The sequence below is a fragment of the Staurois parvus genome, unplaced genomic scaffold (assembly GCF_062004578.1).
Source record: "Staurois parvus isolate SC_StPar_1 unplaced genomic scaffold, SC_StPar_1.0 ptg000114l, whole genome shotgun sequence".
NCBI lineage: Eukaryota > Metazoa > Chordata > Amphibia > Anura > Ranidae > Staurois > Staurois parvus.
Genome location: NW_028317910.1, coordinates 4,756,528 through 4,782,624, shown reverse-complemented (window position 1 = coordinate 4,782,624; position 26,097 = coordinate 4,756,528). Strand labels below are relative to the sequence as shown.

General features: G+C 42.0%; 1 protein-coding gene across 1 annotated transcript in view; it reads left to right on the top strand.

Moving 5' to 3' along the window:
* LOC149467396 (sodium- and chloride-dependent GABA transporter 1-like) overlaps positions 1–26,097 on the top strand; it is a 32,851-nt gene that overhangs the window by 2,838 nt on the left and 3,916 nt on the right. Inside the window, exons 2-11 of the mRNA XM_089671761.1 lie at positions 5,526–5,657; positions 6,863–6,963; positions 12,159–12,268; positions 13,975–14,107; positions 15,783–15,917; positions 16,692–16,795; positions 17,949–18,073; positions 20,791–20,903; positions 21,379–21,510; positions 22,929–23,031. Coding sequence (XP_089527887.1) covers positions 5,526–5,657; positions 6,863–6,963; positions 12,159–12,268; positions 13,975–14,107; positions 15,783–15,917; positions 16,692–16,795; positions 17,949–18,073; positions 20,791–20,903; positions 21,379–21,510; positions 22,929–23,031 — 1,188 coding nt within the window. The remainder of the gene's footprint in view (positions 1–5,525; positions 5,658–6,862; positions 6,964–12,158; positions 12,269–13,974; positions 14,108–15,782; positions 15,918–16,691; positions 16,796–17,948; positions 18,074–20,790; positions 20,904–21,378; positions 21,511–22,928; positions 23,032–26,097) is intronic.

Here is a 26,097-nt window from a genome sequence, read left to right as displayed (position 1 = left end):
ACATTTGTATACCCCCAGCTGCTGCTTCTGCAGCTAAAGGGGGAGCAGTTGGTGGTGGTAAAAGCAGCACAATTGCATGGTTTTACCACCCTCCAACGTCACAGGTGAACAGGCCCTTGGTTCACATCTGTGTGGCTGTGTGTAGGGCAGTCCATTCATTTCAATGCGCTGCCTTACCCACAAAAATGCAGGAAAAGTCATCCCTGACCCTTTTTTTTAAATTGCACCACACCAAAAAACACCCCCGGTGTGCCAACGTATGGGATACCCCTAAAGAGGAGAGCATTTATCTGCGTGTCAGGAATGAGTGCGATTTCACATGCATTCCATGACACAGCAATGTGAACCAAGCCTTGGACAGGGGTGCCTCGTGACTGAAAAACTTTTGAAGGGCGCCCGATTGGAAAACGTTTGAGAAACACTGCTTTAAGCAAGCCTTATCTCAGGTTAAGTGACTTTACTACACTGAGATGATGTCATCAGTCTGCTGCAGGCAAGAAGAAGCATTTTCTCAGTCTCCTCTTCTGGTAAGCTGGGTATACATGTACCTAAAGACAGCCAGTTCAGCAGGGACTTTTGTTTCATGCATACCGCTGTCTGTCCAACAGGAATCAGTCTAATGACAGGCTTCTGTTGAAGGGTAATGCTGGAAAACCAGCATTCAATCACCACTTGCAGGCAGTGGCTTCAGCACTGATCTGTGAATCCTGACAGGTGGTGGGGGGAGTCCCTGCTGTCAGAATATAAGAGAACAGCGGGAAAGATCCTTGCATCATCGTATTTGTTAATGTGGGGATCTCTCGTTATTTTTTCATACAATCGGCTGGTTGAACAAAAAAAAAAATCAAGTTGTTTACCCAGCCAGGGGCGGAATGATCATTTGGAAACTCGGGCGCTGCCCGAGGGCCCGGGGTCAGTAGGGGCCCCATGAGATGCCCCTGGTACCTTTTTCATAGGCTTTTTGAGTTTGGGCAAGGACACAGGGGCCCCATGATCCCCTATTGCCCGGGGGCCCCATGAGTTGTCAGTCCACCCCTGTACCCAGCTTTAGAAAAATGTTATGCCCACTTACTCTACTGGTGACAATGGCTTCTCTAGAGAGGAAGTTAAAGTATGACTAAAGAGAAAAGGGTTTTTTAGGGCTCATGTACACTGCAGTTGATAAACTCACATTCAAGAGCTTTTTTGCGTTTTTTTCAGCAGCCCCTGAACTCTCCCTAATGTTTTCCTATGTGTCCATGTACGCATAGTCGTTTACAGGCAGTTGACTTTACAGTGGTTTTCTTTAATGCACCAAACGCTTCTAAACTCGTGTAAACGTGGTTAACCGCATTTATAAGTGTTTGCGTTTAGAAGCATTTTTTAACAGTTCCATATCCAGATGCTGTCCAGAGCCTTTTTCATCATCAGAAATGCATACAAATTTTTTTTTCCATGTATTCAAATGGACCCGGTACACCAGCGCAGTCATTTCCAGGTTTTGCATGAAGGAAAAAATGGTAGAACGTGCCGCATTATGCTCATGATGGGACCCATAGTGAATACAACCAGAAAAGACAGGTCATCTCAACACATACTACTCTCTCTGCTTCTGCTCTCTCTATTTCTCTCAAAATGTCTGAAATAGTACATTTTGTACTGTTTTTCAGTGCATTCTGGGCATTTGGGAAGGTCTCCTGAGGTTATCTTTTCAAAATGCTTCTAAACGCAAACGCACATAAACACGGTATGCAAACGCGGCTAAACAGACATTTTTTGACCTATGTTTTCCAGCAGTCAGTTTCCATTGTTCAGAAGAGTTTTCCAAACGCCCCGTGTACATGAGCCCTTATTTTTGGTTGGAGGAGAAAGGGTTAAAAACACATCAGAATTTTGTTGTTGTCTGTATCCCCATTAGGGATATTCATCCTCTCTATTTGTACTGTTTATTGTTTTTATTGAAAGTAAAATATAATCCTAAATTTTAGTTAGTCCCTAAACATGAATAGAGGGGAAATCTTCCAATGGGGAAACTAGCTCCGGTGACCTTGGTGACAATCAGAGATTCCCTCACTTTGAAAGTATTTCATCTCACTTGCTCTTTTGGCTATGGGACAGGAAGTGAAGGGAAATCTCTTCAATGGGATACAGACAAAAGACAAAGGTTATAAACCTTCCTTACTCTATCCAATATTTAAAAAAAGGTTTGCTTTAGTTCTACTTTAAAGAAAATCTCTAACAGCCACATGGACAAAATAAAACCACTTTCTATTAGTGAGGAAAAGTCAGAATCACATTGGATATTTATTTTTGTCTGTGTTGCTGGTGTTTCTCCTCCTCCTGTTTGGTGAATCTGCTGTTGTTGTGACAGTAAGGTGAGGGGAGTTCCCATTAGGGTTACTATACATTTCGCCATTTATAATCAGTGTAGGTTCAAGCAGCTGAAGCAAGCAAATTTCTCTCAATTTCTCTCAATTAAAATATCGAAAAAATGCAACACACATGGGGGTTGATTTAGTAAAGGCAAATAGGCTGTGCACTACAAGTGCAATTGCTTTATATCCAAGGATATGCTTTGAAATGAAGGGAAGCTCTGCTGATTTCTTTCATCCAATCAAGCGCAAGCAAAAATGCTGTTTTTTAAAAAAATTTCCTTGCATGTTCCCCTCAGATCTAGAGTGCACTTGCAGTGCACAGCCTATTTGCCTTTACTAAATCAACACTATAGCATTGTTCCATACATTCCAAGTGGAAAAAATGATTTGATTGAAAATACGATCTCATGCTTATAAATGTACATGATCTGTTAAAATGATAATTTAATTGATTGGAATTCTGATTAAGTTCTTCAATCCAACAGACGCAAATATCTATTCTATTGTCGCTATATTATATAACATTATATTTGTTCTAACTGAGAGCTCATTTGATCAAATGGGTGATCTTTGGTTTGATCATTTTTTCAGTTTGATCATAATAGTCCTACTGACTAGTTGATGGTCAACACAGGTTCCATCCTTTTCTCATGATATTGAACCCACACAAAATAATTGGGTGGGCGCACATCCACATTAAATTTTCCCAATGCTATACAGAACTTGAAAAAATGGTTTGGCTTTAAATATTCCTACTCACATGTCTAGCTAAGAAATGGAAAGACAATAGTTCCCTTTCAGGGCTAGGTTCACACCAGTGCTGCAAAACAATTGAATGGGCTACCCTACATGTGACAAAAGTGCCAAAGTATTTATTTATTTCAGGTACTTATATAGCACCATCAATTTACGCAGCACTTTACATATATATTGTACATTCACATCAGTCCCTAACCCTCAAGGAGCATACAATCTAAGGTACAATCTAAGGTTCCTAACTCACATTCATACATACACATACTGCACTTTAGACAGGAGCCAATCAACCTACCAGCATGTCTTTGGATTGTGAAAGGAAACTGGAGTACCCGGAGGAAACCCACACAGGCACAAGGAGAGTATGAAAACTCCAGGCAGGTGGTGCCGTGGTTGGGATTTGAATGCTAATCATTACGCCACTGCACTTTTTTTGGGAGGTGAGCCTCATGTGTTTTTGTACTGCACATATTTTGTACATTTTGTCTTGCGACAAAACGTGCGTCTGCTAGCTGCATTTGGTGTGCCATTGAGAAATAACTTCACCCAAGCATAATGCACATTTTCTCCCATTTGTGCACGTGTTCCTGGAACACGCAGGTGTGAATGGGCCCTTAAACAGGTTTTAAAGCTGAAGTTTAATCTGCTTACATTTTTACTTCCCTGGCTCATGCTTTCCCCGCTCATCAACATGCTTATGGAATTTTTTATAAACGTTTTTTTCATTACATACCTTATTTTACACTCAGTGATGTAATCACTGGATCTTTGTGTTTCTCTATGAAATGTAGGTAGATCATGGCTGGTAGTATAGACTGGCAAGGTTCTGTTTCTGAAAACATTACTCACATCACCTCAATACTTCTTTCAAGAACATTACCTTCTGATACAAGCAGTAGAATGGCTCTGGGAGGAGTTATGAAAATACCAAAATGCCTTGATGAGTGGATGTCAGTCTGGAGGAGTGGGCATTCCTACATTGGCTGTATTGTATGCAGACCACTCTAGTTAACTCCCACATGTGATTCTGAACCTCCATAACAGGAAGAACTGAAATTCAGTGAATGAAATGGGTGGGCTAGGGACAGTCAGGATAGGGAGGAAAGAGCTGGATGATGTTGGATGTTAGGGCCAATGCCAGCATAAGGCTGCTTAGGCAGCAAGGATAGATGGGAGGTAAAATTGGAATCCCCAGCCACTGGCAAAATGCACCTTCGCCTGTTTAGCACTACCCCCGTAGGAGTTGCTGAACATTTGGGTCCCCCTATAGTTCTGCACAGCCAGGTAACATGCATTTTCCTATTGAGACTTGAATCAGGAGACAGTTACCAGTCCTTGAGCTTGCTTTTTGCATTTCATTAGGGGAATATAAACTTGGATGGGGTAAGGGGTGTGTAGGATGCCTAAAGAAATGGCAACAGAGAACAAACTTCCTGGAATTATACACAAATCTCTTTAGCAGCAAAAATTATCTTCTGGAGAGCAATCCAGCATCTCCTGTTGTACCACCCCAGACTCTAGATACTCCTTTATCCAGCTGTATTAGGTGAATTTCTGGGCAGGGCATCCCATACCTGTCACTTTAAGGGTAAGACAGTCCCGGATAGCAGCTAATCCAGTTTCCCACTAGAGTCCTCCTTCCCCTTCCCCAGGGGGGTGCAGGTCTACTCACTCAGTCCTCCTCCTATGGACTGATAGGTTAGTGGCTGATCTCAGGCCTTCTGCTGGGCCGCTCATTCCCTGCTGCATAGGTGGTCCTCACTCTGGGAGCAGATTAGGTCCTGAGCATTCCTCCTTTCCAGCTCCTCTGCCTGTAGGCGAGCCCCTTCCCATATGGGCCCCCTCCCAGACTCCTGCTCTCCAGCCTCTCACTTTTCCATCTTCCACCCGAACTCTCCTGCTTCTAAACAGGCTCAGTCATTCCTAAGGGCTGTCCTGGCCCCATGCCAAGCCTCCTGTTGGGGATTGGCCAGGATCCCATGAGAATCCCTTGAGAATGCAGACCAGCCACTCTTCACTGCCTCTACATCTTCTCCAAAATTCTAAAGCAGGGGGAAGTTCCAGAGAGGTGGTCTGCAGAGCCTCTTAGTCCTGATCTGAATTTGACCTCTCTCTGACTATCTGCACAGACTGCTACTCAGCCTCTAACAATTTGACTCTAGCTCCCCTAACTACCTAGGAGGGTGCTACACCTGTATAGACAGAAATCCATGCATCGGCCTTGCTGTATGTCTACCACCCAGGGCATGAGACAAGCTCTGTCTGGTTTGCTGCGGCTTGTAACGCACATTGTGAAAAGCTCACAGTGTGCAGTGAAATCATCCTGTACAGCTGTGCAAGACTGACGGTAAGGCTGAAGGTACGTTTTCAGCTTCTTTTTTTGCCTGAAACATACTGTGTCTTTGTTTTATCCAGGAGCCTTCCTTATTCCATACTTCCTAACACTGGTCTTTGCTGGGATCCCGCTATTCTTCCTGGAGACGGCTCTGGGACAGTTTACATCTATCGGAGGCCTGGGGGTGTGGAAACTGGCCCCCATGTTTAAAGGTATGGTTGGTATTAATAGTGATCATTTTGGTGAAAACTATCACTTGAATGTTAACTGTAAAGTCTACTGGAAATTGCAGTCTTTGCATTTTTAAATGGTTGTCATTCCACATGGTTATACCTGCATTTACTAAGTAATGCCAAGACCTGTACATAATAAAATGTGTAGAAATAGAATGCCAAAGTAAGGTTGACAGTCCAGATAAGGTTTATTGGTCATGATAATTGTCTGAAAAAACCCATCGGGAGTGCCAAGAGCCCCCTTCATCAGGACTTTGTGTGACTGGACTGGAAAGGATGGTCTAGGCAAATTGCTATCTGTTTCTGAATCCTGGGGTTGGAATTTAATAAGAATTCTAGGTTTGCTCTGATTGCTGATTTAGCAGCTGCCCCATGATTCCCAAAATCATTTTGGCCACACCTTTTTTACCTACACACCTTGGTACATTTCTCTGAGGACTATGTAAGGGCCCATTCATCATGCCCTTAGGAGCTGCCTTAAAAATGTGACATTCCATTGGAATGTTCACTCTCACAGGGGTTCAGCACTCCATTACTCTGCTTTTTTAATAGATCTACACATAGGGCAGTGCAGTCAGCATCCTTGCTGGATGGCTGCTGCAACAAAATAAGTTATGGGATAAGCCACCTGCCAGGTTCAGGAGAACACCTCCCTCATGGACATCCCAAGGCATGCAATTAGCATAAGACACCAGTATTGGGAAGCACCAGGTTTCAGGTCCTTTGAAATTGTAACTTTGTTGTGACCTATAAGGCAACCTGGCATGGATAGTAATCACTGACCTGGAACAAGTAGGCAAGTCAAGTGATGGTAATGAAACCAGGATGGAGATGTTGGGTCCACTCTGCAGCGTGTGCTTTAAAACACAGCTCAAACCTCCGTCTCCTACCCACCCTAGGACAAGCAATGGGTACAATTCAATAGTCTAGGGAAATGTTGGGTTGCAGGTTCAGTGAAATTGGATTTTATTTGCCATTTTCTGTTACATAAATGATCCTGTTTTACAGTATGTCTGCTATCTGTTTCCTTCACCCTTTCATGAGAATAGTGCCCTATTAATACTATTATTGTAAATATCATGTTGGCTGTTGGTCCCTAGGAGTTGCACAAAGTGTATGATATTGCTACAAACTGTATCTCATGACTATTACCAAACGCTCACTATATCATGTCCTCATACCAGGGGTCGGCATGGCGGCTGTCGTGCTGTCATTTTGGCTTAATATTTACTATATTGTGATCATTGCCTGGGCACTGTACTATCTCTTCAATTCATTCTCCTCGGTAAGTAGAAAATGCCATTGTTATTTCTTCTAATTATTCAGAATGATTAAGTATACATAAAAAAATGTCACTCTATCCAACGATGATATTTCAGCTCTGGTGAGTGATGTCAAGATCAAGCCAGAGGACTACTCAAGTGGTTTAGAAAAGTTTCAAAAAGTGCTGAAACTTATGGAAGGCAAAGAGAGGGGAGTTTAACACCCACACGCCACATACTGTATATGCTCCATAGGCGGCAGAGGTTTCTATACTGACATTATGTTCATTGCACACTCCCAGCACATTGCCTGAGCTGTCAGAGACAGCTTCTGCTTTCTAGTAATGTTTGGGAGCTGGCAAGACCAGCTCCTAGTCATATGACCAGGACGACAGCACAGAAACCTCTGCCGTCTATGGACACATTTGTTCAGCATGTGAGTGTTAAAGTCACGTGATCAGCCTTGTGATCATGCAGACCTTCCCCCAGCATAATAGCCCAGTTAAAGGGATGCCAAGGCTGGGCGGCACAGGGTTAAAGTTACAATTTTTTGTAAAAGTTTGTTGTGCACAAGATGAAGTCCATGTATACAAAGTGTGTTTATCAGCTGTTTTTGATCTCCTAAGATTGCCATATTATGTAAAGGCATTTGCTTGCTAAGTGCCAAAATCCCCTTTAGTATGTCTTGTTCAGCAAGCCAACTGCAAAGAGGTCAACTTAAACACCAGGGACCAGATTGTTATTGTTGTCTGCAACCTAGGAGTCATACACTGCCATCATGGGAAATTGTAAACCTTTTCACACACACGTAAATCGTCTGGAATAAACATTACCCGGGAACGCAATTACTCTATAAGACACACCACAAGACCACAAGAAAGCACATAGGCCGCTCTTATGTAAATCCAAAAATTAAAAAGAAAAGAAGGGAGAAGTGCACACCCACAAAAAAAAGAAAAAAAGAAAAAAAATGGGGGGGGGGGTAAATAGGGTAAGTGAGACAGATGAAAAGACTGCCTAAGGCACAACACCCCATTGGGTAAAAACAACAACAGCATGGGGGTATGCAATGTTTCAAATCCATTTGTAAAGAGGTATCTACACTATGCGAGCCCATATAGAAAAAAAAATCAATCATCTGATATCTCAGAGGTACATCCAATCTGCCCCATACGGCTTTAAATTTCTCCCATTGATTCCTAACCATGTGCACCCTGTGTTCAGCTTCCATAATTGCATCTACTTCCCCCCTCCAATCGGAAAGTGTTGGGCATGCAGATTGTTTCTAAAATATAGGAATCAAGGATTTAGCTGCATTCAGTAGATGGGAAGTGACGCTCTTTTTATACAACTTCATTGAAGATGAAGGTCACATGAAAGAGGAGGCAAAGGCGGGATCTCTCTATGTGGTTTAAGGTCAGTTTCTGGATCCAAGGAGTGACTGCATCCCAAAAGGCTTTAATCTTGGGGCAGGTCCACCAAAGGTGAAGAAATGTACCACGTTGATCGCAGCCTCTCCAACAGTGAGCATTGGACAGATAAAGGTCAGGAAAGCTCTATGGAGCCAGAAGGAAAGTTTATTTTAGGCATACAGAGAGGTTCCAAGAGAGGCTGGATAAATGTACATAGAACACTGGAATATGTCGCCCTAGAATATATTCTGTGGCACCTTTACAAATTGCACCTACCTTTACAAATAATGGTTACATAAAAACCCCTGATATAGTATAAATGGGCAGTTACTGCTAGTAATGTAGTGGTCCTTTAAGTTGGAATCCCACCTTCAAGTGATACTTATACTATGTGTACCTGTGTAAATGTACTGCTAAGTGTAGATTTTGGCTGTGCTCCCATTCTTCCACAAGCAGGACGCGTATCTTCTGTCTACTTTTAATGACACCATGCAATCCATGATATTGCTCCAACCCCCTCCAAGCAAACAACATTAAATGATTGTAAGCATTCCCTAGCGATCAGAGTTAATCGTGGTATTACTTTAGGTCATTGTACAGTTCATCCTCAGGCAAGGACAGGAGCCATATAATCCACATGTCTAGCCACAAGAACTTGCTAGAGTTGTTCTAGCAGGGCCCGGATTATAAGGGGCTGTCCTACATTTTCAATTGCTGTCCCTGTGCAAAAGGGCTTTGTCCTCAAAAGACTTTGCCCCTGTACATTGTGCCCACAGGAGTTTGCCTATCAATATGATGTAATGTGATTTGTATATAAATAATCTGATAGTAGGGTTTGCATATGAATTAGCTGTAGTTGCTCTATCATACGCAAATCCCACCTGAGTCCTGCATGTAGCTCTACCCCCTTAGGAGTCACTAGAATATTTGGGTCCCCCTATAGTCCTGCACAGCCAGGCATCACATATCTTCACAAAGGCTTGCATCCAGAGTCAGAAATCAATCCTTGAGCTTTGGTTTTGTTGTTTTATTTAGGGGAATTTAACTGGGATAGGATGTTAAGGATGCCCAAGGGTACTGATAAACTGAGGGCAACTTCCTTAACCTCCCTGGCGGTATGATTATTTCAGATTTTTGGTGCTGAAAGTGGTACCATTATTTTGCATGGAAATATGTAGTTTTTTTTATTGTAGGCTGTAATTTTTAGGAATAACTCACTGAAATCTGTCCGAACAAGAGTCTATTAAACATCCCAGGTATGATAAAATTTGAAACACTAAATCATAAATTATAATTTAATAAATAATCATAAAAAATAATAATATAATAATAATACATTTAATTCAATAATATAATCAAACCGAAAACACTGAAATTTGAAATAGAGCGCCAAGTTCGTACATTGCTGAGCAAAGTCGCAAAATCGGTTTCAGTGTCTGATGACGAATTTCCCCACGAATCATTATCACTCAATTCTGCAAGTGGTTCTGATTTACTATCGCTGTTCTCTAGCTGGTCTAAACCCGCTTTTGACCTAAAGGGACACTATTTGGACGCCATGGACGTTTCTCAGTTTCCAGGCAGAAAGAACAGACAAAATGTAGGCAGGGCACAGGACAAAGCACTAGGGACAATATGTATGTGAAATGGGTTGAAACAGCAATGTTTTACTGTGAAAAATGTGTTTTGAAAAAAATGACATTTTTTAAAATTTTCAAATTTCCCGCCGCCGACGCCCGTACGTCCCGACGTCACGGGGACCGGAACACAGAAGCCGGATGCCGGCATCGGCCGGAGGAGATGGCCGGGGACGCTGCAGGGGACACATCGCGGGAGCAAAGGACAAGGTAAGTGCTGCAGGGACTCCCTATGCAGCGCCGCATGGTAAGCCCGAGTGTAGCTCGGGGTTACCGCTTTTGGTACTAAAACTCTACCCCGAGCTACACTCGGAATACCGCCAGGGAGGTTAAAGTGTTTACACGTTTTCTCCGCAACAAAGTCTCAGTTGGAGAGCTAGCCAGCATCTCCTTAGTGTACGAACCCAGACCCTAGATGAACTTCTCTTCACCCAGCAATCTGGAGGTATCCGTGAACAGGGGATCTGGTTCCTGTCACTTTAAGAGATGAACAGTCACTGGTAGCTGGCTAATCTGGTTTTCCACCAGAGTGCTCCTTCCCCTGTCCGCCCAGGGGGTGCAGATGTACTCACTCAGATCCTCTCCTGTACCGCTTGTGAGTTGGTGGCTGCTACCAGGCCTATCAAGTGGGCCGCTCCTTCCCTGCCAACCAGGTGGTCCTCTCTCAGGGGACCGGTGAGCTCTGAGCTTTCCTCCTTTGCAGTTCCAGGCCTGCAGGTAGGCCTCATCCCACTGGGCCGTCTCGCAGCCTCCTTCCTTCAGCCTTTCATCCTTCTCTCTTTTTTCCACCCGAATTCTCCTGCTACTGAGCAGGCTCCAACACTTTTAAGGGTGCCCCAACCCATTGCCAACCTTTTGTTGGGGATTGACTAGGATACCTCAAAAGTGCAATCAGCCAACTCCTCAGATCCACCCACTGCCTCCAGGGCCTTTCTTCAAAAGCCCTAGAGCAGGGGGAAATTCCAGAGGAGATGGCATGCACAGTCTGACCACAATGTGGCCCCTCTTTGGCTATTACACCTAGGCTGCTACTCAGCCTCTGTCTAACCATTGGAGTCTAGCTCCCCCCTAGCTACCTAAGGGGACGCTACATGCGCATTGTGGGATAACTGCTTCTGATTCCTGCAATCTTTGTTTTATACATACTTGATCCCTGTACTCTGTGATTCATGCACTCCTGAGCCTTGCATTCTGTACATTACACACTGCTAACTCCTACACCCTGTGTGTTACACAGTGCTGACACCTGCACTCTGTGCATCAATACCTCATGATCACTGCACTCTGTATTACACATTCCTGAGCACTACACACTGCATTACCCACTCTTGAGCCTTGCACTCCAGAGCCGTGCAGTCTGTGCATTATGCACTCTGGAACCCTGCATTCTGTTTGATACACACTCCAGAGCAATTCACTCTGTGTGCTATACATTCCTGAGCCCTGAAGCTTACATTATGCACTCCAGACCTCTGCACTCTCTCTCCGTTTCGCACTCCTGATGCCTGCACTCAGCTTGTTACACTCCCCGCACTCTACATTATTCACTTCTAAACCCAGAACTCTATTCTTTATGCACTCCTGTCCTCTACACAATGGAGGAAATTTGCTAAAACTGGTGCACACAGAATATGATGCAGCTATGCATAGTAACCAATCAGCTTCTATATTCAGCTTGTTCAAATAAGGTTTGACAATAAAACCTAGAACCTGATTGGTTACTATCCACAGCTGCACTGGAATCTGTGCGCACCAGTTTTAGTAAATCTTTCCGAGTGTTTTATGCACTTCTGAGCCCTGCACAGTAGACACAAAAGGATTTACTAAAAGAAAATAGACTGTGCACTTTGCAAGTTTGGTTGCACTTCACCAGTGCAGTTGCTCCAGAGCTTAGTAAATGAGAGGGAGCTCTGCTGACTTCCATCATCCAATCATGTGAAAGCAAAAATGCTATTTTCTTTTATTTTCCTTGCATGAGATTGGGTATTTGCAAAATTAATCTTCATCTCATTATTTATTAAGCTCCTGGAGACTCTGCACTTGCTAAGTGCCTTTATTAAATCAACCCCAGTGTTTTATATCAAGTTGGAATATGTGCTGTGGGGAGTTGGTTTTGAGGGACACAGAGGATACTGTGTAGCTTGACTGGTTTCTTTTTGCCCTCTGTAGACCTTGCCTTGGCAGAGTTGTGACAACAGCTGGAACACCGAGCGATGTTTCTGCAACTACTCGCTGAATGACACCACCAACCTGACGAGCACCGTCACTGAGTTCTGGGAGTAAGTAGCACTATTTCCAATCCACTTTTCCTGAGAACTGCACACAGGACGTGTTTCTGAGCATTGTAGCTTCCTCTGAAAAAAATAACTAGAAATCAATAAAAACTCTTGAGCAGGTTTCCACTCACTTCCTATCCTAAGATGGCCATACAATCTAAGAGGCTGAACAAGAGAAATCTTAAACAGCATCAATGGAGGAATCTCCCACTGTCAGCTATTGTATTCTGGCAGTCAGCACCCACGGCTGTCAAAATACCCGAATGGTGTCAGCATCTGATTGGATGCATTGTTCGACTGAAATTTTCTCCCCAGTTCCTTCTATTTTTTTTAGATCCATGAATGTTGGGTGGAAGGGCGCTGGTAGACCTCCCAATCTAGAGTTTCATCAGTAACCGGCCAAAATTTGCTCCATGTAGGTCAGTTTTAAGAACAATGTTGATGTTATCCACAAAGTAAGGGAATTTTTCCAAAGGGTGCAAATGCAGAGATAGAAGGCTCCTCAGGGCTTTAGCCTTCCCCTACAGAACCAAAAAAATGTGCTTGTGTCCCTCTTGGAGATTCCACTTAACTTTCTGTCCAATGAGTCAAGGAAGCCTTGAGAACTTTAAAATAAGTGTGAACTCCTAACTAAATGACATTGTGCACTGTTTATTACAAGCAAATGACATTTTTAAAAACAAAAATCTTATTTTCAGTATATTTTCAGTATATTTTCCAATTTGTTGCATCTCAGTGCTTCTGATCTCCTGCAGCCTCTTTGCTGCGGGTTGCTGTCCATATGGCCTCCAGCGATCGGTGTATGGTATTTTTGAGGGCTGGTTTCCTGATGGTGATGACAGTGCACCATGCCTGCGCAATTTGTCTTCAAATGGCCCCTTGTAGTCTCCATCGGAAGCCCATGTAACAGGGTGACAACGAAAGAGCACAATTGGGAGACAGAGACAAAACCATGTCACCCAATAACAGGAAGTACCTGAACAAGAATCGTCATGGTAGGATAACCACGGATTACTTTAATTACAGCTCTAGATTTAAAATTTTTGAAAATGACTGTTGAAATTATATTAGTATGTAAAATTTAGATGAGATTTAGTAATTTGATTTATATATTCTTTAAAGTGTATCTGAAGCCATTTTTTTGGACGGAGTGAGTAAGGGTTTAGAACCTCTGTCATGGTTTATTGCAGTATCTCTGCTGTGAAGATTCTCCTTTTCTATTTGCCTTGTGACCATTGTGACCAGTGATGGGAAAATCTAAAATTGTCACCAGAACAGGAATAGAGGGTAAATCATCAAATAGGGACACGTGTTATGATGACAACTAAGAGAAGATTTATCTAACTTTGGAGCAGGGGCGGACTGACCATTCGGGCTCTCAGGTACTGTTCGAGGGCCCAGGGTCAGTAGGGGGCCCTATGAAATGCCCCTAGTACCTTTCATAGGCTTTTTTGGGTGGGGTTTGAGTGTGGGTGAGGACACAGGGGCCCCATAATCCCCTATTGGCCATGGGCCCCATGAGTTGTCAGTCCGCCCCTGCTTTGGAGAGATCTTTTCTAATTTCCTGTTGTTGCTTGAGTCAGGAAAATGCAAGTCTCCCAAATACAACATAAACAGCAAAAAAACCCAAAAAACTCAACATGGTACTATTTTTGAACACAGAGATACATCCATTCCTAATTGTTTTTTTTTTTGCACCTGCTATACAGGAGGAACATGCATCAGATAACAGGTGGTCTGGGCGAGCCAGGAACTATCCGCTGGCCACTGGCATGCACACTGGCGCTCTCCTGGGTCATGGTATACTTCTCTATCTGGAAGGGAGTCGAGTGGACTGGCAAGGTACAGCACAGGGGTTACATTTTCTGAAAACTGTCAGATTTATATACAGTTAGGTCCATATATATTTGGACACAGGCACAATTTTATTTTTTTTCAGGTATTTACCAAAACATATTCAAGCTACAGTTATATAGTGGATATGGGCTGAATGTGCACACTCAGGTTTAATTTGAGGGTATGTATATCCAAATTGGAGGAAGGGTTTAGGAATTACAGCTCTTAAGAATAGCTATCCCCCCTTTTTCAAGGGACCAAAAGTAATTGGACAATTGAATCAAAAGCTGTTTCATGGCCAGGTGTGGTCTACTCCTTCATTATATCTTCATTAATTTAGCAGGTAAAAGGTCCGGAGTTGATTCTAAGTGTGGTATTTGCATTTGGAATCTATTGCTGTGAACCTACATCATGCGTTCAAAGGAGCTGTCCATGCAAGTGAAACAGGCCATTGTAAGGCTTAAAAAAACAAAACAAATCCATTAGAGAGATAGCAACAACATTAAGTGTGGCCAAATCAACAGTTTGGTACATTCTGAGGAAAGAAGAACGCACTGGTGAGCTCAGCAACATAAAAAGACATGGACGTCCATAGAAGACAACAGTGGTGGATGATCGCAGGATCCTCTCTATGGTAAAGAAAAACCCATTCACAACATCCAGACAAGTGAAGGACACTCTCCAGGAGGTGGGCGTATCATTGTAAAAGTCTACAATCAAGAGAAGACTTCACAAGAGCAAATACAGGGGGTTCACCACAAGGTGCAAACCATTCATAAGCCTGAATAATTGAAAAGCCAGATTAGACTTTGCCAAAAAAATCTAAAAAAAACCAGACCAGTTCTGGAAAAGCATTCTTTGGACGGATGAAACTAAGATTAATCTGTACCAGAATGACAGGAAGAAAAAAGTGTGGAGAAGGCTTGGAACAGCTCATGATTCAAAGCACACAACGTCATCTGTAAAACATGCTGCTCTGAGCATCCGTGGAGTCCAGTATATGGAATGGCCTCAGCCGGTCATGCACTGACGCGTTTCGCCCCATCCACCGGGGGCTTGGTCACAGAGGAGATGAGTCCATTCCATATACCAGACTCTGCTGGTGGTCACAGTGGTGTCCTTTCTTAAGCTGTATGTATGCTACTGGAATCATTTGCAGACACCTCTCCCCCCTCTGATGCTGGTGAGATGATTCCTTTCTGTTTTCAAGCTCGGAGCAGCGCCACCACGTCTCATACACCTGTCCATACCTGCTACAGAAATAAGTTTATGTTGGCGGTGTAAGGCCGTGCAATAAAAGACCGGAAATAGGGCATTTAGTATTGGAAAATATGCAATCTGATCCATAGAACTGTTGATGGGATCAAACCTACATTTGTTTTCAATCACAGTAATGAGAACATTCCAAGGTGCAAGATGAAAAAGTTTTCTTTAACCAATGAATTTCTAACAGGGAATGTGGTTGTTGTTCAGGAAATGACATTCATTCCAAAACTGAATGTTAATACAGTAGTAAATGAATTTTTGCAGTACTTTTGAATGACATTTGTCCAGTTATCAAATCTCCAATTTATTTTTTTGACTACTAGTGTAGAGCTAACTTAAGGGCTGAAATTATCTTTTTTTTTTTTGCTTTTTAAGTCTCTGATGTTAACAGTATGTTTTGTGCTTTGCTCTGCAGGTGGTCTACTTCTCTGCTACCTACCCTTACTTCATGCTGGTAATACTGTTTTTCCGAGGCATCACCCTTCCTGGGGCCATGGATGGAATTCGATTCTACATTACCCCCGATTTCACCAAACTTTCTGACTCCGAGGTGAACTGCTCTGTGTCTTATAGGTGTAGGTGTCTGGGCTGCTGTTAGAAACCATGGGGCCCCATACAGCCAACCTGACAGACCCCCCCTCCCCCACAAAAAACACAGTACTATGCTTCGGTTATGAATGAACACAGTGAGTTATTGGTACCGATCACTCATTGTGTTCATCCAGGAAAGAAAGGGGCTGGTAAAATGTGATATATTTACCAGACCCTTCCCCCACTCTCCATCCTGAAGGATCCTATTGTGTGCTTGCAGCTGGTGGTAGTAAGGAGGGGAGGATAGCTGGCAGCACTGTGGGGGGTGGGGGCACACAGGGGGCCTGAGCAGCATGGGGAAATGTATGGTGCACAGGGAAGGTGATAAGGTGCGACAGGGGGGCAACCTCACTCTCTCTCTCTTCTGTCCGTCTTATATCACCTCAAGCTCCTCCCCACCTTTCACCTCCCAGTAACGTAAGGTCAGCTTCTGGAACCTGCATGGCCTGACTATCATTGTACTTCTTGCAAAGAGGGTCTGTCATCTACTTACAAAGCAACTTTTAAGCAATTTTAGCCTCTCTCAATTGCAAAGATGATTGAGTGGACCAAATCAATGTATGGACATCATATAGTTTCTTGGTTGCCTTGGTCCAGGTGATCCTTTTTGTAATGGAAAGTTGGCTGAGTGGCTGAAATTCCTAGACAATTAATCGCACTGTTTATAGGCAGCATGACAGCTGGTCAGAGAAAATAGAAATGGTTTATTAAGAAAACATGGTTTCTGTTATAGGTCTGGATGGACGCGGCCACTCAGATCTTCTTCTCCTATGGCCTTGGTCTGGGATCTCTGATTGCTCTGGGAAGCTACAACTCCTTCCACAACAACGTCTATAGGTACATGCAGGATCCATGTATTCGTTCAATTTGTACAATATTGAGCTCTGCCAAGAGAAGCTGACTTGGCTGACCTCTGGCTTCAAAGCTTTCTGAATTGACCTTGGAACAAACATGAAAATTGAAGGAAGGTCAGAACTTTTGATCCGCATACTTGTTCCAGGTTGGTTTTGAAGTTTTAGAATCAATAGAGAAGCCAGGCAACAAGTATCTTTAAAAGGAGACCAACAATAACCGCTTTCGTAATTTCCCATACAAGTTTCCTTTGGGCTTGTGTAGACAGACAAATGCAGAATGCTTTCAGGTGCATCCGGCTTGCATTTGAAGTGTTTGAGATGCTTCTAAGTTCCCTCAGGGGTGTTGTGACCTCTATTTGAACTGCCTCTGATTTCTTTCTAAACTTCTTCTGATCTCCTTCTGACTTGCTTCTGGCATCCTTCTGTCTCCCTTAAGACCTGCAGTTGAACTCCTTTTGACCTGCTTTAAGCTGTGAATGCTCACCTATTGACTTTTGTGGGAAAAAAAGCCCTTCTGAAGCAAAAAGAAAAAATACCTGTGAAAATTAGACCTTTAGGTAACCTTGGCACTAGGTGTAAGCCAAAAACTTACCGGTACATTTCACAACAGATCTGGAAACAGATCAGATTCACTAACATTTAAATCTGGAACACACAGAACGTGAATTTCAGCTTTTTTTTTTTCTGATAAGCCATATTAAAAACCAGGACAACCCCCCCCTGCAGTGCAGTCTGCTTAGTTGGCACTTCACATTACATTGTGAGCAGGGGCGGACTGACAACTCATGGGGCCCCCGGGCAATAGGGGATCATGGGGCCCCTGTGTCCTTGCCCAAACTCAAAAAAGCCTATGAAAAAGGTACCAGGGGCATCTCATGGGGCCCCCTACTGACCCTGGGCCCTCGGGCAGTGCCCGAGTTTCCAAATGGTCAGTCCGCCCCTGATTGTGAGATGTACTGGGACCATTCGCTATGTGACATAACCATTATTGCTTTACCTGTGAAAGCATGAGATGAAACCACGAACACCTCTCAGCACTCTATGAGGAATGGCTTGGAATAGGTTGCGTGCGTAATGAGGGACACCATCCATTCACAGACACAGCCTTAAACTCCACTTTCTTTTCTCTTCCACAGAGATTCCATCATCGTTTGTGGCATTAATTCTTCTACCAGCATGTTTGCCGGCTTGGTCATTTTCTCCATTGTTGGGTTCATGTCGCACATCACTAAAAGACCCATCCAGGAGTTGGCGGCCTCTGGTAGGTGCTTTTAATTCTGGTGCTGTTAAAGGGACTTCTTAGATCTTGGTGGGCTGCAGCCATGGATGGGGCGGGACTTTGCAAAGAAGTACCACACCCAGATAGGTGGATGGATGCAGGGGAAGATAGGGTGGTGATTCTGACCTGGCACAAGCATGCAGTTATTGAAGTCAGAGTGAACTCAGAACATTATATTGGCATACATATATCAGATCAGTGAAGCCCCTGGATCAACAATAACAGCCGAGACATTAGCACTTTAAAAAGGAATGTTCAGCAATGGTACCATACATATTATATAAATATTTTATACTTAGATTTCCATGAAACGCATGGCACTCCAGGCTTCTATGCTTACCTGTTTAATCTTAGCTCTCTGTTGTTTGAGACCTGTTTGGTCTCATTAGCACTACCCTGCTCCTCTCTGCCTTTTGAGATACACTCAATAGAGTTTCAATCAGAGAGAGACTGTGTGAGGGCAAACATCTTCTGCTCTCGCTTGATTTTCAGAGATTCGAATGCATACAGATCTCCAAATGGACATTGTAACGAATGTTGGTGAATCTGAAAAAATTTATAATGAAATTAACAAATGCATTTGTTTCATTAATTTCAGTTGGATGACACCACATGATGCTATAGTAGTTCGAGCCCATGGGGAAATTAATTCAATTTTTAAATTTGTGATGTAAATTGAATTTGTGATTGTCACATTCAGTCAGTTCAGTTCCACAGTAAAATGCAATTCTTAGACTGTGGGCCGCTGAATTTTGCAATTTGTTTATTCCAGTGCATCCAAAAAAATCAAATAGTTTCAGTTTATGAATAATGAATTCACTCAAAATATTGAAATGTAAAACTAATATATAGCAATCTTCAAAAAAAAAAAAAAAAAGTATAATTGTTCAAATTCATCCAGACCAATGAATGTACAAACTAAATGCCAAAGATATGAAACTAATTACTAAAACAAATCGGTTCAACATAATGACTATTATAAAAAGAAAATCTTCAGTAAATGAATGCATCCAAAACTAAATGAAAATAAAGGCATAGTAATGTGCTCTGTACTCATTATTACATCATTAAAGTGTAACTAAACCCGCAACAGTAATATCAGTCTGTATATGCAGTAAAGCATGCTTGTTATACTCACTGTGGAACCTAAGGGGATAATCCTCTGCATTGTGTAAAAAGGATGTTTGATCCTTTCTACTCTGCCCCTCCTCTTGTTGAAATGACCACCAGACTGAACCCGTGGTCACATGCACATGTTCAGTTTGGTGTGTATTGCTAGAGAGGTTTTTTTTTTCCCTTGGGAGGGTGCATGGGATCAGCACAGGGCCAATCAGCACTGTCCAGACAGAGGGTCAGGACTTTCACATCCTCCTAGAGCAGAATGAAAACTCCTCCTACAAGCTTTAACCAGTGCTCTGCTGAAGCCACAAGACTGCTCTAACTGCTGATGAGAAAAGGTATTTACCAGTTTATATTTACTAAAATAATTGCATTTCCATGTTGTGTGTACTGTAGGAGACCAGTTATAGTAAATGCAGGGTCCGGGGTTTAGTAACACTTTAAATATATTTTTTTGGCTAGATTTAGAAGTGTGTCTAAATCTGCCACTCCTCTAAAGAGATATCTGCGTTCAGACCAGAGTATTGACAGGCAGTGAGGGTGGCAACATGACTATGACATGTAAACACCCCAACAATCCCAAGCGCTACCATTAAGGGGGGCAGTTGGGTGTGCTAAAAATGCAGTGCAACCGCACATTTTTACAACCCCCCCTCCACAAATGTACATCTTAACTTAAAGTGTTACTAAACCCATGACACTGCATTCACTATATCTGGTCTCCCACAAAACGTGGAAATGCAATTATTTTATTAAATATAAACTGCTAAATACCTTTTCTCATCAGCAGTTAGAGCAGTCTTATCCCTTTCTCAGTGTCCAGCAGAGCACAAGGTAAAGCTTGTGAGGAGGCAGAATCCCTGACCTCTGTTTGGACAGCGCTGATTGGCCCTGTGCTGATCACATGCACTCTCCCAAGAAGAAAAAAAAAACCTCTCTAGCAATAAACACCAAACTGAGCATGTGCAGAGTGACTCCACACGATATGTCTTATCAGGAGATAAGAGGGGGACAATGGAAGAAGGGGAGGATCAGAGAAGACAGGATCAAACAGCCTTATTACACAATGCAGAGAATTAACCCCTTAGGTTCCACAGTGAGTAGATTAAGCATGCTATATACAGGCGGATATTACTGTTGTGGGTTTAATAACACTTTAACCATAACTGCAAGCTGTGTAATGGTCTGAATATGACATGGTATCAGTGCAGTCCCTGTACAGCAGGGATGCAGTGTGGGAGGAAGAAACAATACAAGAAGCCAAATAGATTATGTGTTGACAAGAAGTACATTGAAAGGGAAAGAATACCCAGTGAGAGAGAGAGATGAGCTCATTGCCGTGCTGCTTCTTCTTTCAATGTCCAGTCTAAGGCTTGTGTGAGTTCAGAATAACTTTGGGCTTAAGGTATTGAATGACACTGGCCTATCAGAAATAATTACTGTAGGGTAAATCTGCAATAAAGGTTGATAATTGCAGCAAAAACTGGCTTTGTTCCTTTTATTTTAATTGTCTATACATTTTTATCTTGTAATTGTTGGCTGGAGTTTGCTTTGTTTGTGTTTCTGTCTGCTGGTTACAGGGCCTGGTCTGGCCTTCCTGGCCTATCCGCAGGCTGTCACTCAACTGCCTATGTCTCCTGTCTGGTCAATCCTCTTCTTCTCCATGCTGGTCATGTTGGGATTGGACAGTCAGGTAAGAAGATTACTGTCATTAATGGCAGTACACAGTTACATCCCTGAATTAGGTGATTTGGCTTTGAAGATTTTGACATTTTTATGCCTTGGCATATTATCACTTTCAATACATGGTCAACTGAACCCTTCGATTCCTTTTCTGTGAATATCATATTTAGTTATTATCATCTGTTGTATACTGATTCATAATAAAAATAAAATGTATTCTCTTCCAGGTTAAACGGTTTTATTTGCCTTGTAACTTAAGGGGCTTGTTTACATCAAATGTAGTCAAACACGGTTTTAAATGCAGTATGAACGCACATGCAAGAAAAATGAATGTATTGCAATGGGCCTAGTTTACACAATTGCAGTGCTTTCATGTGTTTAAAAAAGTACAGCATGTTGCATTTTATGTTCATAAACGCAGCAGAACGCACACGAAGGTGGCCTCTATAACTCCAGCTAAAACCTCTTTTGTTTTCTATTTAAAGTTTTGCACTGTGGAAGGGTTTATCACTGCGCTGGTTGACGAATATCCGCAACTTCTGAGGAGCAGGAAAAAGATCTTCATTGCAGCGGTCTGTGTTGTTTCCTTCATTATTGGCCTCTCCAATATTACTCAGGTACATATTGAGCAGAATCACTACCAACCAATAACCAGAGATACATGTGATTTTTTTTTTTTCTTTTCAATCAGTATGACAAAGATGGAGGGTTACACAGATTTATTATCTGTGAGGGTGTCAGGCACTAGAGAAAACACATTGGTATAAAAGAGTAAGCTAAACCAGGGGTCTACAAACATTCTAAACAAAGGGCCAGATTATTGTCCTTGAGACTTTAGGGGGGCCAGACTTTGGCTATTGGGAGTACAAAAGGTCCTGACGTCAGTGGGAACAGACCATGTCCCGTCTTTGGTGTCACTGGGAGGAATTTCAGCCCATCGTAGCTGTCATTGCAAGGAATTGCGACCCATTATTGGTGTCATTGGGACAAATTGCAATCCATTGTTGGTGTCATTGGGAGGAATTGTGACCTATTGTTGGTGTCTTTGGGAGGAATTGTGACCCATCATTGGGAGGAATTGTGACCTATCATTGATGTCATTGAGAGGAATTGTGACCCATTGTTGGTGTCATTGGGAGGAATTGTGCCCCATCGTTGGTGTCATTGGGAGGAATTGTGACCTGTCATTGGGAGGAATTGTGACCTATCATTGTTGTCTTTGGGAGGAATTGTGACCAATCATTGGTGTCATCGGGGGGAATTGTGACCCATAGTTGGTGTCATTGGGAGGAATTGTAAGCTGTCATTAGGAGGAATTGTGACCCATTGTTAGTGTCATTGGGAGGAATTGTGACCTGTCATTGGGCGGAATTGTGACCTATCATTGTTGTCTTTGGGAGGAATTGTGACCTATCATTGGTGTCATTAGGAGGAATTGTGACCCATTGTTGGTGTCATTGGGAGGAATTGTGACCTGTCATTGGGAGGAATTGTGACCCATTGTTAGTGTCATTGGAAGGAATTGTGACCCATTGTTAGTGTCATTGGGAGGAATTGTGCCCAATCATTGGTGTCATTTGGAGGAATTGTGCCTCATCATTGGTGTCATTTGGAGGAATTGTGCCTCATCATTGGTGTCATTTGGAGGAATTGTGCCTCATCATTGGTGTCATTTGGAGGAATTGTCTCATCATTGGTGTCATTGGGCCCGATCACTGGTGTCAGTGGGTCAAATTGTGCCCCTTTATTGGTGTCAGTGGGGGGAATTATGACCCATTGTTGATATCAGTGGATGAAATTGTGCCCCAAGGGCCAGAAAAAAAGCAAGCAAAGGGCCACATCTGGTCCCTGGGCCACAGTTTGGAGACCACTGAGCTAAACTGAGAGTTCATTGTTGAAATCAGTCTCAACTGTGCCATGGAAGTAGACCGAGATCTAAGGAATAGGATGAAAAGAAAGCATAAATGCGAATGTAATGAGAAAATCTGCCCAGCTCAGTAACATATATAATGATGTAAACTCTGCACACTTCCAGGGTGGAATCTACGTGTTCAAGCTTTTTGACTATTACTCAGCCAGCGGGACGTGTCTCCTCTTCCTGGTTTTCTTTGAGACAGTGTCCATATCATGGTGTTATGGTGAGACCTTGTACACATTTCTATTAGGAACGCATCTGGAGCAAAACTAAAGTGAAACTCTGGGCAATACAATAATGACATTTATGCCGCAGCCCATCACTAGATTTAAAACAACAGTTTTTCTGGCCTCCCCCATTAACACATGGATCAGCTTTTATATATGTGGCTTAGATTTTTTTGTTTTCAATTCTTTATTTATAAGAAGCAGCATTACAGTTCCAGATAACAGAGACATGACGGGTTCAGTTGTTACAATGAGTTTAGTACAAAGTATCAAAGGTATACATAGTGTGTCACCAGATATACCGAACTAAAGTATCCAGTAAAACCTTTTTTACAAAAGAAAAAATAAAAACTGTTATTGTAATTGCTGAAATGTTAAAATGTTATCTAAAATTGGGATTTAATTTGTTTTGAGATGTTGGTACTTTAAAATAATCCAATAAATAAGAAAAGCCTTAAGGATTCCAATCAGTAATCCCTTAGTAGGATGTACCACATCCCTGATATATATTAAACAAAAATAAATACATACATAAATAATATTTAGTTTTTATTCAATACAAAATAGTTTTACAAATCCTGTTTTTAATATTTTGTATTGAATAAAGGCTATTTTTAATAATGTCTTAAAAACTGGGATAATGTTTGTACCTTTAAAGACCCATTGGCTTGGTTTTTGTTTTAATAAATTCAAATAATCCTTCATGCTCTCCATATATTACGTTAGGAGCTGTTGGCTTTAATTTGTTTATCTTTTACTCAAAGTGTAATTAAGACACAAATACTCACCTGTTATCTATAATTATGTAAGGTGGACCTGTACTCAAACCTGTATCTACATTAGGCACATACAGTATTCATCCTCTGTGCTGATAGTGATGAGCTGATAATGTCACCTAATTATTTAACACTGATTCCAGTATAGACCTGAAGTGGAGGCCCTAGTTGGAAAAACTCGGGGCTGGACATTTAGCTTGGAATCATCATTTTAAAAGGAAATAGATTCAAATTAGGTTTATTTTCTATTTTGTTAGGCTTAGATGTTTCAACATTTTTTTAAATTTCTTTAAAAACATTTTTTTTTGCTGTTTACAAAAAAAAAATGTGTTTTTTAATTACTTATCAAAAGATGACTGTACCTTTTGTTACAAGTTTTCCTTTAACCACTTTCCCTTCTAAAGATTTAACCCCCTTCCTGACCAGGCCATTTTTTTCCTTACGGCACTGGCTTTCTTAAACTGACAATTGCACGGTCATGCAACGCTGCACCCAAATGAAGTTTACGTCATTTTTCCCCACAAATTGAGCTTTCTTTTAGTGGTATTTGTTCACTTGTGTGGTTTTTATTTTTTGCTCTATAAAAAAAAAAAAGTCAGAAAAAAACAATATTTTTGACTTTTGCTATTAAACATGTCCATTAAAAAAATTTAAAAAATCAATTTCCGTCATACATTTAGGCCAAAATGTATTCTGCTACATGTCTTTGCTAAAAAAAAAAATCCCAATATCTGTAAATTAATTGGTTTACGTGCAAGTTATAGCGTCTACAAATGGCGGTGTATATATACTGGGATTTTTTTTTATATACTATTAATGGCGGTGATCAGCAACTTATAGCTGGACTGGATGCTAGGACTAGCTACATTTCTGCATCAGCCTTTGATTATCAGCCTATGGCAAACTTTAGCAAGTCATCAGAAAAAAAAAGCTGTCCCCCATATCCACAAGCATTAGTCAATGTAGAGGTGCTTTTCCATGTTGGTAGTCACTGGGAAAAAGGCTCTCTTACATTGGTAAGCAGTGGTAGATGGGCTCTTTTACACTGGTAGTCAGCAAAGAAGGGGCCTCTACATTGGGGACAGTGAGAGAAGGGGCCCTTTAGATTTGGGGGGGGGCAGTGGAAGAAGATCTGTCTTACACTAGGGGTCAATGGTAGAAGGACACTCTTACCTAGGGGGTCAATGAGAGAAGAGATTACATTAGGTGTCAGGGATAGAAAGGTCCCTTTTACATTGGGGGGCAGTGGGAGAAGGGGCCCCTTTATTGGGGGGGCAGTGGAAGAAGGGCCCTTTTACATTAGTGGTCAGTGGGAGAAGGGCCTCCTACATTGGGGGTCATTGGAGAAGCATGCCGATATATTAGGGGTCAGTGGAGAAGTTCCCTCCTATAATACAATTATATCTGGATTATACACTCTGCTTTTGACACTTTCCTCATTACATATCCAGACAAAAGAAACCTGACAGAGTGTCAAATGCTTTGCCACTCTATCCAAAACTAAATAAAATATTGGGTTTGGGTTTAACACAAGGTGCAATCATGACAATAGATTTCCAGAGGATTACGGGAGAGAACACAACAGAAGATGTTTGGCTTCAGAGTGCTTCACCACCTGTGACTGAACCATTAGGTGAATAAATAATTATAAAGGAAAAGAAACATACAACCTATATATTTTCATTTTTTTAGGGAATGGTTTTCAACTCTGTCTTATGCACTTCTCCTCACAGCAGAGTGGGTTCATTTTAATTCAATAACTGACTTTAATTTAATTTTTCAGTACAGGTCCACTTTAGAGTGCACCTTTACGTACACTTCAAAAAGGCAATGTTTTCGGCTATTTTCCTCACTCAGCACAGGGGGTTCATTTTAATTTCATAGCTGAAGTTCATTTAATTTGATTTATAAGAACAGGTCCACTTTCAAGTGGACCTGTAATCTGAAAAAAATCCCTTAATGAAAATGTAATACATTGAAAAAAAAGTAACAGCAGGCTCTTCCTCCAGTTATGTCACCTGTGTCATGCTTTAGGTTTTAGGTAGTTCTATATCATACTGTGAATGCTACGCCTACTTACATTATTATCTCAGCCTTTATTTATCAGCCCACCACATTAGCAGACAATGTAGAAGTGCTGTTTTATATTGGTGGTCAGTGAGAGAAGGGCTATTTTTTACATTGGTGATCAGTGGGAGAAGGCTCACCCTTCATTATTGGTCAGTGGCAGAAGGGCCAGCTTACATTGGGGTTAGTGGAAGAAAGGCCCTCTTACATTGGGAGAAG